The sequence below is a fragment of the Anomaloglossus baeobatrachus genome, chromosome 8 (assembly GCF_048569485.1).
Source record: "Anomaloglossus baeobatrachus isolate aAnoBae1 chromosome 8, aAnoBae1.hap1, whole genome shotgun sequence".
NCBI classification, from domain to species: domain Eukaryota; kingdom Metazoa; phylum Chordata; class Amphibia; order Anura; family Aromobatidae; genus Anomaloglossus; species Anomaloglossus baeobatrachus.
In genome coordinates, this window is record NC_134360.1 from 53,347,938 (window position 1) to 53,360,714 (window position 12,777).

General features: G+C 45.3%; 1 protein-coding gene across 1 annotated transcript; it reads left to right on the forward strand.

Moving 5' to 3' along the window:
- The first annotated feature begins 4,448 nt into the window (after positions 1–4,448).
- On the forward strand, positions 4,449–11,095 carry LOC142249177 (WAP four-disulfide core domain protein 12-like). The gene is made up of 4 exons (XM_075320778.1): positions 4,449–4,605; positions 7,644–7,784; positions 7,864–8,006; positions 10,927–11,095. The coding sequence occupies exons 1-4, from the start codon at positions 4,464–4,466 to the stop codon at positions 10,930–10,932; spliced, it is 432 nt and encodes a 143-aa protein (XP_075176893.1). The 5' UTR covers positions 4,449–4,463; the 3' UTR covers positions 10,933–11,095.
- The last annotated feature ends 1,682 nt before the right edge of the window (positions 11,096–12,777 follow it).

The following is a 12,777-nucleotide window of genomic DNA, read 5'->3' on the forward strand; positions in this document are numbered from 1 at the left end:
TTTAGCATAGGGACCCAAGAGGTTAAAGTTATACTACTGCCCCTCACAACATTATACAGTGTGTGCAGAATTATTAGGCAAATGAGTATTTTGATCCCATGATACTTTTTATACATGTCGTCCCACTCCAAGCTGTATAGGCTGAGAGCCAACTATCAATTAAGTAAATCAGGTGATGTGCATCTCTGTAATAAGGAGGGGTGCAGTGTAATGACATCAACACCCTATATAAGGGGTGCTTAATTATTAGGCAACTTCCTTTCCTTTGGCAAAATGGGTCAGAAGAGAGATTTGGCGGGCTCTGAAAAGTCCAAAACTGTGAGATGTCTTGCAGAGGGATGCAGCAGTCTTGAAATTGCCAAACTTTTGAAGCGTGATCACCGAACCATCAAGCGTTTCATGGCAAATAGCCAACAGGGTCGCAAGAAGCGTGTTGTGAAAAAAAGGCGCAAAATAACTGCCCATGAATTGAGGAAAATCAAGCGTGAAGCTGCCAAGATGCCATTTGCCACCAGTTTGGCCATATTTCAGAGCTACAACGTTACTGGAGTATCAAAAAGCACAAGGTGTGCCATACTCAGGGACATGGCCAAGGTAAGGAAGGCTGAAAACCACCACCTCTGACCAAGAAACATAACATAAAACATCAAGACTGGGCCAAGAAATATCTTAAGACTGATTTTTCAACAGTTTTATGGACTGATGAAATGAGAGTGACTCTTGATGGGCAGATGGATGGGCCAGAGGCTGGATCAGTAAAGGGCAGAGAGCTCCACTCCGACTCAGACGCCAGCAAGGTGGAGGTGGGGACTGGTATGGGCTGCTATCATCAAAGATCAACTTGTGGGACCTTTTCGGGTTGAGGATGGAGTGAAGCTCAACTCCCAGACCTACTGCCAGTTTCTGGAAGACAACTTCTTCAAGCAGTGGTACAGGAAGAAGTCGCTACCGTTCAAGAAAAACATGATTTTCATGCAGGACAATGCTCCATCACATGCATCCAACTACTCCACAGCGTGGCTGGCCAGTAAAGGTCTAAAAGATGAAAAAATAATGACGTGGCCCCCTTGTTCACCTGATCTGAACCCAATAGAAAACCTGTGATCCCGCATAAAATGTGAGATCTACAGGGAGGGAAAACAGTCCACCTCTCGGAGCTGTGTCTGGAGGCTGTGGTGGCTGCTGCACGCAATGTGGATCATAAACAGATCAAGCAACTGATAGAATCTATGGATGGTCGGCTGTTGAGTGTCATCAGAAAGAAAGGGGGCAATATTGGTCACTAATTTTTTGGGGGTTTTGTTTTTTCATGTCAGAAATGTTTATTTCTAAATTTTGTGCAGTTATATTGGTTTACCTGGTGAAAATAAACAAGTGAGATGGGAAAATATTTGGTGTTTATTAAGTTGCCTAATAATTCTGCACAGTAATAGTTACCTGCACAAACAGAATCCTCCTAAGATATCCAAATCTAAAAAAACCCCTCCAACTTCCAAAAATATTAAGCTTTGATATTTATGAGTTTTTTGGGTTGATTGAGAACATAGTTGTTGATCAATAATAAAAAAAATCCTCTAAAATACAACTTGCCTAATAATTCTGCACACGGTGTAGTTCGTTTCTCCTATATAATTGTGATCAAATACATAAATCTGCACCAAACACAATCACAGCCAGGTATCACCCTCTTCTCAGGTGCCAGGGGGACGTCTGGACAGGGCCATCATAGGGGCATAACAACCATGACTGGTGTATGGGGCCTTGTGAAGAGGTGGGCCCGGCCAGGCCCGGTGTAAGTACTTAACTTTATTAAGTCCCAGCGGCGGGCCTCCCTCTTCCCTGGGCCAGTCACAGCCACAGCAGAGGAACCTGGCCATGTCGCTTTGGCCACTATACATGGCTATTTTGCATGTGAAGGGGCGGCACATACAAATTAGCCATATGCTGCAGACAAGATTAGTGGAGCAGAGCGCCGGGGCGTCATCCCGCATCTCAATGTGCAGCAGCATGATGAGGTCATAACTCAGCGACCTCATTACACTGCCACAGGTAACAGAGCCGATGAGGTGGCGAGGATACGGCAGGGGGCAGGGACAAGTAAGTACTCAGTGAGCTGAAAACAGGAACGAGACAATCGCTAGGGGTGTTGGGGACCCGCTAGCCCCAGCCCCTGCCTTGCTTCAGCCACATCACGGCTCAGAGAGGACGCCATGCAACATGGGAGCCGAGGAGGGTGAGTAAAATGTTTTGTTTTGTTTTTTTCTTTTTGCAGCACACAAATATGCCAGAAAAGGGACATATACACCAGGTTGGGAACAGAAACCAGAATGGGGGCCTATATACCAGAATGGTCCCAGGAGGGGGATATATATAGCGGGAGGCCCCCAGGATGGTACATATATACCAGGGGACAAATAAACCAGAATCGGGCCATATATACCTGGAGTGGCCCAGAAAGGGAACATATATACCAGGAGAAGAACATATATACCAGTAAAGGGACAAATAAACAAGGATGGGGACATATATAACAAGAGGGGCCCAGGAAAGGAACATATATATCAGGAAGGGGACAGAAATCAGGATGGGACATATATACCAGGAGGGGTTCAGGAAGAGGACATATATTCCAGGAGGAGGACATATACACCAGGAGGGGACAGAAACCATGATGGGGACATTTATACCAGAATGTACCCAGGAAGGGTGTATATATATATACCAGGAGGACCCTAGCATGGGACATTTATACCAGGATAGGGACAAATAAACCAGGATGGGGCTATATATACCATATATACCAGGAGTGGCCCAGAAAGGGGACTATATACTGAAGGAGGACATATATACCAGGAAAGGGACAAAGAAACAAGGATGTGGACATATATGCGAGGAAGGAGACATATATACCAAGAGGAGGACATATATACTGGAAAGAGATGAATAAACAAGAATGGGGACATATATACCATGAGAAGGACATATACACCAGGAAAGGGACAGAATTCAGGATGGGGACATATAGACCAGAATGTGCCCAAGAGGGGGATATATAAACCAGGAGGCCCCTAGGATGGGATATATACCAGGATGGGGACAAATAAACCAGGATGAGTACATATATACCAGGAGTGGCCAAGGAAGAGGGAAATATATACCAGGAGGAGGACATACAGTATATACCAGGAAAAGGACAAAGAAACAAGGATGGGGACATATATGCCAGGAGGGGCCCAGGAAGGGGACATATATACCAGGAGGAGGACCTATATACTGGGAAAGGGACAAATAAACAAGGATGGGGACATATATACCAAGATGGGCCCAGGAAGGAGACATATATATCAGGAAGGGCCCAGGATGGAGACCTTTATACAGGAAGACATATATATCAATATACCAGGATGGGGACATATATACCAGGATGTGCGCAAGTGGGGAATATATATACCAGGAGGGGCCCAGGATGGAAAATTCATAGTAGACGGGGACAAATAAACTACGATAGGGAGATATACGGTATTATGCAGAGGGGCAATGTGTGTGTGGGATATTATACAGAGAGGCAGTGTGTGTGTGAGAAATATTCAGAGGCACAGTATGTGTGGGGGGATATTATACATAGGGGCAGTGTGGGAGAGATATTATGGAGAGTGGCGGTGTAGAAGGAATATTATGGGTAGAGTGTGTTATGGAGAAGGGAGGTGTAGGGGGTGCATTGTTCATTTTCTGTGCAGAGTCTCAAGATGGCCCATATATTTTGCCAGTATGGGGCCCTGAAATTCCTAGTGGCAGCCCTGCTATCTGCACTCCAATAGCTGTGACTTACTGCTCCCATTACTTTTATGTTTTCGAGCTGTAATATGTCCTGTGGCCAGCAGGTGGTGCTGAAGAGCTTTTATTGCCATGCTGTGAGTTGTAGTCCCTCACATCTGATCCATGTGGATTGTACCATATGTGATGCCCCCTTTTTCTGGACAGCTTATCAAAAACTCACGGATGCCTTCAATTTTTTTTTACGTACAGATCAGAAAAGTGCCCTATTTTTACGGACTGTCCTGGAAATTCTGGACGGTTGCTGATCCAGTCCAGGTGTTGGGGGTCTCTTTCTACCTTCAGGCGTTGGGGGCACCTACAAGCCCCTATACATGGTCTGGGTATTTGGGTACAGGGAGGGGTGAGTACATTGAATCCTTTGCCTTGGGTGATGTTCTGCTGAGTTTAACCCCTCTGTGACCGCAGGATCCCACAGATCTGGATGTTTCACACCTCGTACACAATGTTTCCTCCGAGACGTCACTTTCGCACTTTTTCCGCTCTGACAGCAGTGGATATTTTGTCTCAGGTGAGAGATTTTCAGATTTTTCCCTGAAGGTGCTGGGGGCTGTAGGTAACAGGTGGCCGGCCCGTCCCATCCTCAGACCCCACCCCGTCCGCTCCGCCCTGCACCGCTTCACATTTAAATGCTATTTGGGAGATTTCCAGGGATTGCCGTCTACCTGGAGCCTGAGAGCAGCACAATGAAGCACTACCTCCTGCTGGCATTTCTGCTGGAACTGACGTGTATCCATGGGGCAGAAGTGACCCAGTCTCCCGGCCCCGCAGGTAAAATCCCACAGATCCCCCATTGTCTTATGTCCTGGGAGGAATCTTACATTCTATTACATTTTGTTTCCTGTTTGGTTACAATGTAAATACAAAGTATCTGTAGGAAGAGCAGCGCTCAGAGCTGATCCCCCCCCGAGGTCCGGTCCACTGGGGAGGGGGCAGCCTGACCCCCCAATGTCTCCAAAGGGTTAAACATGATGTGAACATTCGCCTCTTCTATGCATTGAATAGCGCGGAATGTTGGACAGTTAGAACAGTCCTAGAATTCTATAGATAATTAACCCTTTCCGCATTCTAATCTGGACGATTATACTCCTGTAGGTAATGACCCATGGTCGTCCTGGAAGCATTTTTTTTGGTTTCTACCTGCGGTCACTAATCATTTTTCGGAGACGTCACAGTAATTGTTTGGGTTTTAAACTATTTGGGAGAAGAAGAAACAGTTATTGAAACTCTTATGTATCCGATGATTCGGTGTCGGTAAATTTGTAGTCACGTAATTGTCCAACCTCCGTTGAGGAAGAAGAGGTGGAATCTATCATTTTGGAAGGTCTCTTCCCCTCCAGAGATGGATAATGCCTCAAAGAGAGCAAGTGCTGAGCGCTCATATCCAGCACTGGTACTGGGGGTCTCTTCTTGTGGAGGGGGGATATGACGGATTCGGTCAGTCTGTAACTCTTCAAGGTAAAGAAATGCATTTCCTATTGACTTCACCGAATGAGCTCTCTTCTTATGGGAATGTTTAGTGGGAGTTTGGCCTTCAGAAGCTAATTCCCAAATTGCTGACATCCTACTGGACTTGTGACTCTTAATCACTTGGCGGAATTGGGACTGATATCTCGGCACATCCAGACTCTAACGGGGGTGGAAGTAGCGTCAGGAGGAAGCCATTGGGTGGATCAACTTAATGTTAGGAACCCGATGTCTTCAATATTCAGCTATAATGGAAGGGTTGGTCTTAGGTAAACGGGCCTGGCTTTGGCCATATACAATGGTCAAAATTACAGTTATTGTGAAGGTCAAAATGGTCAAAATTACAGTTATTGTGAAGGTCAAAATGGTCAAAATTACAGTTATTGTGAAGTTGAAGATGAAATGATCTCTAAAAGGCATAAAGTTAAAGATGACACATTTCCTTTGTATTTTAGGTTAAAAATAATTATTCTCATCTTTTATATTTTAAAAATTACAAAAAGAAAAATGCGCCAATGCATACGTTTGGGCACCCTTGAAGATTTGTGTGCACAGATAACTTTGATCAAGGTTTCAGACCTTAATTAGCTTGTTAGGGTTATGGTTTGCTCACTATTATTGTTAGGCAAGGCCAGGTAATGGATATTTCACAGCTTTATAAAATCACAACCTCCTCTAACCTTGTGCCAAAAAACAGCAGCCATGGGTTGTTCTAAGCAGCTGCCTGGCACTCTGAAAATGTAAATGGTATAGGCCCAGAAAGCAGGAGAAGGCTGTAAGAAACTAGAAAAGTGTTTTCAAGTTGTCCTTTCCTCTGATTGAAATGTAATTAAGAAAGGCAGTTACCAGGAACAATGGAGGTCAAGATAAGGTCTGGAAGACCAAGCAACATTTCTGTGAGAACTGCTGGTAGGATTGGTAGAGAGGCAAATCAGAATCCCGCTTTACTGCAAAAGACCTTAAGGAACATTTAGCAGACTCTGGAGTTGTGGTACATTGTTTTACTGTTCAGAGACACCGCACAAATATGGCCTTCATGGAAGAGTCATCAGCAGAAACCCTCTCCTGGGTTCTCACCATAAAATTCAGCATCAGAAGTATGCAAGAGAACATCTAAACAAGCCTGATGCATTTTGGAAACAATTCCTGTGGACCGATGAGGTTGAAATAAAAATCTTTGGCCACAGTTATCAAAGGTATGTGTGGGGGAAAAAAAGGGCACAAAATTTCAAGAAAAGTTCATCTCGCCAACCATTAAGCATAGGGGTGGATCAATCATGCTTTGGGGTTGTGTTGCAGCCAATGGCACAGGGAATATTTCACAGGTAGAGGGAAGAAAAGATTCAATGAAAGTTCAACAAATTATTGATGTAAACATAACACCATCTATAAGAAACGCTGAAGTTGAAAAGAGGAGAAAAAAGGAGAAAAAAGGATGGCTTCTACAAATGGATAATGATCCTAAACACAAGTCAAAATCCACAAAAGACGACATTAAAAGGCGCAAGCTGAAGGTTTACAATGGCCCTCACAGTCCCCTGATCTGAACATCCTTGAAAATCTGTGGCTAAACCTCAAAAAGCAGAGCATGCGAGACGAGCCATGAATCTCTCAGAACTGGAAGATGAGCCAGAAATCTCACAGAACTGGAAGACGAGCCAGGAATCTCACAGAACTGGAAGACGAGCCAGGAATCTCACAGAACTGGAAGACGAGCTAGGAATCTCACAGAACTGGAAGACGAGCCAGGAATCTCACAGAACTGGAAGACGAGCCAGGAATCTCACACAACTGGAAGACGAGCCAGAAATCTCACACAACTGGAAGACGAGCCAGAAATCTCACAGAACTGGAAGACGAGCCAGGAATCTCACAGAACTGGAAGACGAGCCAGAAATCTCACAGAACTGGAAGACGAGCCAGGAATCTCACAGAACTGGAAGACGAGCCAGGAATCTCACAAAACTGGAAGACGAGCCAGAAATCTCACAGGACTGGAAGACGAGCCAGGAATCTCACAGAACTGGAAGACGTCTCCAAGGAAGAATGGATGAAAATCCCTCAAACAAGAATTGAAAGATTCTTAGCTGCTACCAAAAGCGTTTACAATCTGTGATGCTTGACAGAGGTGGTGCCCCTAGGTACTAACCATGCAGGGTGCCCAAACTTACATTCTGTTAATTTAAAAATGTAAAAGATGAAAAAATTGTTTTTATTCCCTAAAATACAAAGAAACTGCAGGACGCAGCATATGATGCCAACTGATCTCAGGGTATAAGATGGACAAGAACGTTCCACGGTGCGCCGCAGAGATATTTATCGCTTTACTTTAACCCTTTCAGATAAGCCAGGACTGTGTCCACAGGAGCGTGATTTGGTTCTTGTGAGTTGCACCAAAAAATGCTTTTCCGACTCAGAATGTGAAGGTGTCCGCAAATGTTGTACAACGTCATGTAACGGAGCTCAGTGCCAAATGCCATATAGTGAGTACGGAGCCGACCGTCCTATCAGGAGACGACAGCACCAACTCGCCATCAAATCTCCATCTTTATTCTTCCTCAGATAAAGCCGGCTCCTGCCCTGCTCCTGAGATTGTCTCTGGGGCGACCTGCGACGAGATCAAACACTGCAGCTCCGATAACAACTGCAATGGTGAACAGAAGTGCTGCAACAACGCCTGCAGTGGCTCCTCCTGCCAGAACCCGGTGCGTAGAAACAAAGCCACATGAATGCTGCCGAGTCACACAAGGACAGCACTGCGATAGGGCACCGAAATAAGGACCACAGTCAGGGTCAGCTCTGCATAGGGACTCCCCTGCACAGAAAAAGCACACAAAATAGAGCTGACACAAAAATCACAGGACCCTGCACAGAGAATCACACACGTCGGAGTGTTGTTATTTTTATTATTCTGTGCTAATTATTTTTAGATATCATCATCATAGTCACAACTCAAAATGTTCCAACCGGTGATAAATTCTATCCACTAGGCCAATGATGGAAAACCTTTTGAGCTTGGAGTGCCAAAATTTGTTAAAAAGCGAGCATAACTTGGCTGGTGTCTCACTTTTGCGAAAGAGCCATAATTTTGTGATATATGTATCTCTTATAACAAAAAGTTATCTGATAATGACTGCTGGGGGGAGAGGAGATAATGACTGCTGGGAGAGGGAGTGGAGATAATGATTATCTCCTCTCCTCCTACCCCCCCAGCAGTCATGTCCCCTGTAGTAATGTGCCCCATCTTTGTCCCCTGTAGTAATGTGCCCATCTTGTCACCTGTAGTAATGTGCCCATCTTGTCACCTGTAGTAATGTGCCCATCTTGTCACCTGTAGTAACGTGCCCATCTTGTCCCCATCCTGTAGTAATGTGCCTACTCTGGTCCACTGTAGTAATGTGCCCATCCTTGTCCCCTGTAGTAATATGCCCATCCTTGTCCCCTGTAGTAATGTGCCCATCCTTGTCCCCTGTAGTAATGTGCCCATCCTTGTCCCCTATAGTAATGTGCCCATCCTTGTCCCCTGTAGTAATGTGCCCATCCTTGTCCCCTGTAGTAATGTGCCCATCCTTGTCCCCTGTAGTAATGTGTTCATTTTTGTCCCCTGTAGTAATGTGCCCATCCTTGTCCCCTGTAGTAATGTGCCCATCCTTGTCCCCTGTATTAATGTGCCCATCCTTGTCCCCTGTAGTAATGTGCCCATCCTTGTCCCCTGTAGTAATGTGCCCATCCTGTCCCCTGTAGTAATGTGCCACCTTGTCCCCATCCAGCAGTAATGTACCCATCTTGTCCCCTGTAGCAATGTGCCCATCCTTGTCCTCTATAGTGATGTGACCCATCCTTCTCTCCTGTAATAATGTGCCCATCCTTGTCTCCTGTAGTAATGTGCCCATTCTTGTGCCCATCCTGTAGTAATGTGCCTCTCCTTGTCTTCTGTAGTAATGTGCCTATCCATTCTTGTGCTCATCCTTGTCCCCTTCTTTAAGGAATGCCCCATCCTGTAGTAATGTCCCCTATTTATGCCACATTATGCCGTTTTCAGATACACACATAAAAACAAGATTCTTCTCACCTGTCCTCCTTTCACTCAGTGTCCTCTTTCCTGCTTCTTGCGACCTGCAGGCCCCCTGATGATTGTGGCCTGGGGCCGCAGCCATCTGCGCTTTTCTTCAGATTTTTTTTTCCGTCATCGCGCACAGGAACTCTTAGCACAGCTTCACCAATGGCAGCCGCCTGCCAATTAGAGGCCAGCAGATGACATCATACAAGCTAGTAGTGTAGCATGTCCCCGCTGACACCCATGTCATAGGTTAGACATCACTGGTCTCTAAGAGGAGCTCTCTGCACAAAGATATACATGATAATATTCTGTCTACAGCCACCACTAGGGGGAGCTCCCTGTTTACAGAGATACATGATCAGATTCTGTCTGCAGCCACCACTAGGGGGAGCTCCCTGTATACAGAGATACATGATAAGATTCTGTCTGCAGTCACCACTAGGAGAAGCTCCCTGTATACAGATACATGATAAGATTCTGTCTGCAGCCACCACGAGGGGGAGCTCCCTGTATACAGAGATACATGATAAGATTCTGTCTGAAGTCACCACTAGGGGGAGCTCCCTGTATACAGAGATACATGATAAGATTCTGTCTGCAGCCACCACGAGGGGGAGCTCCCTGTATACAGAGATACATGATAAGATTCTGTCTGCAGCCACCACTAGGGGGAGCTCCCTGTATACAGAGATACATGATAAGATTCTGTCTGCAGGCACCACTAGGGGGAGCTCCCTCTATACAGAGATACATGATAAGATTCTGTCTGCAGTCACCACTAGGGGGAGCTCCCTGTATACAGAGATACATAATAAGATTCTGTCTGCAGCCACCACTAGGGGGAGCTCCCTGTATACAGAGATACATGATAAGATTCTGTCTGCAGCCACCACTAGCGGGAGCTCCCTGTATACAGAGATACACAAGATTCTGTCTGCAGCCACCACTAGGGGGAGCTCCCTGTATACAGAGATACATAATAAGATTCTGTCTGCAGCCACCCCTAGGGGGAGCTCCCTGTATACAGAGATACATGATACGATTCTGTCTGCAGCCACCACTAGAGGGAGCTCCCTGTATACAGAGATACATGATAAGATTCTGTCTGCAGCCATTACTAGGGGGAGCTCCCTGTATACAGAGATACAGGATAAGATTCTGTCTGCAGTCACCACTAGAGGTAGCTCCCTGTATACAGAGATACATGATAAGATTCTGTCTGCAGCCACCACTAGGGGGAGCTCCCTGTATACAGAGATACATGATAAGATTATCTCTGCAGCCACCACTAGTTTCTATAGATTGTGGTCATATTTTGTTTTGACCTATTGAGAATATCTCTGATTACTTTCCTTTCTGACTGATTTCATATCTAATTATTATATTAAGAGCCAATATCCCGAAATATAATTTTGTCAGGTTTACTTTATATACAGCCTCAGATTTTCTTTTAAATAGAGAGTCTGAGACGGCAAAGCCGAAAAAAAATCTCAGTGTCCCTGACATAAGGCTCTGATCTCCAGGTGTTATGCGCATCTTAACTTTTCCTTTTTACATTTTTCTAGGTATGAAGTAAAGAGAAAAAAAATGAAGGCTGAAGAACTGCAGAACCACCTTTCCTCTCTATAGACTTGTGTGTGAACATGTCTAATTCTTCTCCACCATGAAATATATCTAAATATATATATAATCTCCTGTATATTGCAATTTTAATAGATTATTTTTTTTTCTTTACCCCAAGGAAATTATGCATTAAATTATTTTTATGACTGCGATACATAATATCAGCCACCAGGTGGAGACACAACTCTTTCTATGAACTGCTGTTTCTCTAATGACACATCGCCACCTAATGCCAATCGAAGGTATTACAGAATTTTATCCACAAAAAGATTTTTTTTTTTTTTTTTTTTTAACACAGACTTAGAGTTAGAAAAAGTAGACTGAATGGAAATGTGCAATCCTGACTCATGGTTGTATACCGGTTTAGTTGCAGAATACATGGGAAGAGTCTGCAGCTTGTATATATATTATAGTATCATAGTTTTTAAAGTTGAAGGGAGACTCTTAAGTCCCCTTTACACACTGAGACTTTGCTGCACAGCGGGAAACAAAGGACCAAAGAATGGTCCTGAACGATTTGTAGCGATCAGCAACTTCACAGCAGGGGCCGGGTCGCTGATGTGTTTCACACACTGCAATGTCGCTGGGGAGGTCGCTATTACGTCACAAAACCGGTGATGTTACAGCGATGTCGTTTGCGATGTTGCAGTGTGTAAAGTCACCTTTAGGGCGGCTTTGCACACTACGACATCGCAGGTGCGATGTCGGTGGGGTCAAATCGAAAGTGACGCACATCCGGCGTCACTTGCAATGTCGTAGTGTGTAAAGCCTTTTTGATACGATGAACGAGCGCAAAAGCGACGTTATGGTATCATCGGTGTAGTCTCCGACATTTCCATAATGCCGCGGTGCAGCGACAGGTACGATGTTGTTCCTCGTTCCTGCGGCAGCACACATCGCTGTGTATGAAGCCGCAGGAGCGAGGAACATCTCCTACCTGCGTCCTGTCTGCAATGAGGAGGAGGTGGGCGGGATGTTTACATCCTGTTCATCTCCGCCCCTCCGCTTCTATTGGCCGCCTGCCGTGTGACGCCGCACGACCCGCCCCCTTAGGAAGGAGGCGGGTCGCCGGCCAGAGCGACGGTCGCAGGGCAGGTGAATGCATGTGAAGCTGCCGTAGCGATAATTTTCACTACGCCAGCTATCACAAGATATGGTACCTGCGACGGGGCGGGGACCATTGCGCTCAGCATCGCAGCATCGGCTTGCGATGTCATAATGTGCAAAGTCCGCCTAAGTCCATCTAGTTCAACCCGTAGCCTAACATGTTGATCCAGAGGAAGGCAAAAAAAAAAAACGAAAAAACAATGTGTCCAACAAGCTCCAATGGGGAAAAAAATTCCTTCCTGACTCCACATCCGGCAATCAGACTAGTTCCCTGGATCAATACCCTGTCATAAAATCTAATATACATAACTGGTAATATTACATTTTTCAAGAAAGGCGTCCAGGCTCAGCTTAAATGTTAGCAGTGAATCACTCATTACAACATCATGCGGCAGAGAGTTCCATAGTCTCACTGCTCGTACAGTAAAGAATCCTCGTCTGTGATTATGATTAAACCTTCTTTCCTCAAGACGTAGCGGATGCCCCCGTGTTCCAGTCGCAGGCCTAGGTGTAAAAAGATCTTTGGAAAGGTCTCTGTACTGTCCCCTCATATATTTATACATTGTGATTAGATCCCCCCTAAGCCTTCGTTTTTCCAAACTAAATAACCCCAAGTTTAATAACCTGTCTTGGTATTGCAGCCCACCCATTCCTCTAATAATCTTGGTCGCTCTTCTCTGCACCCT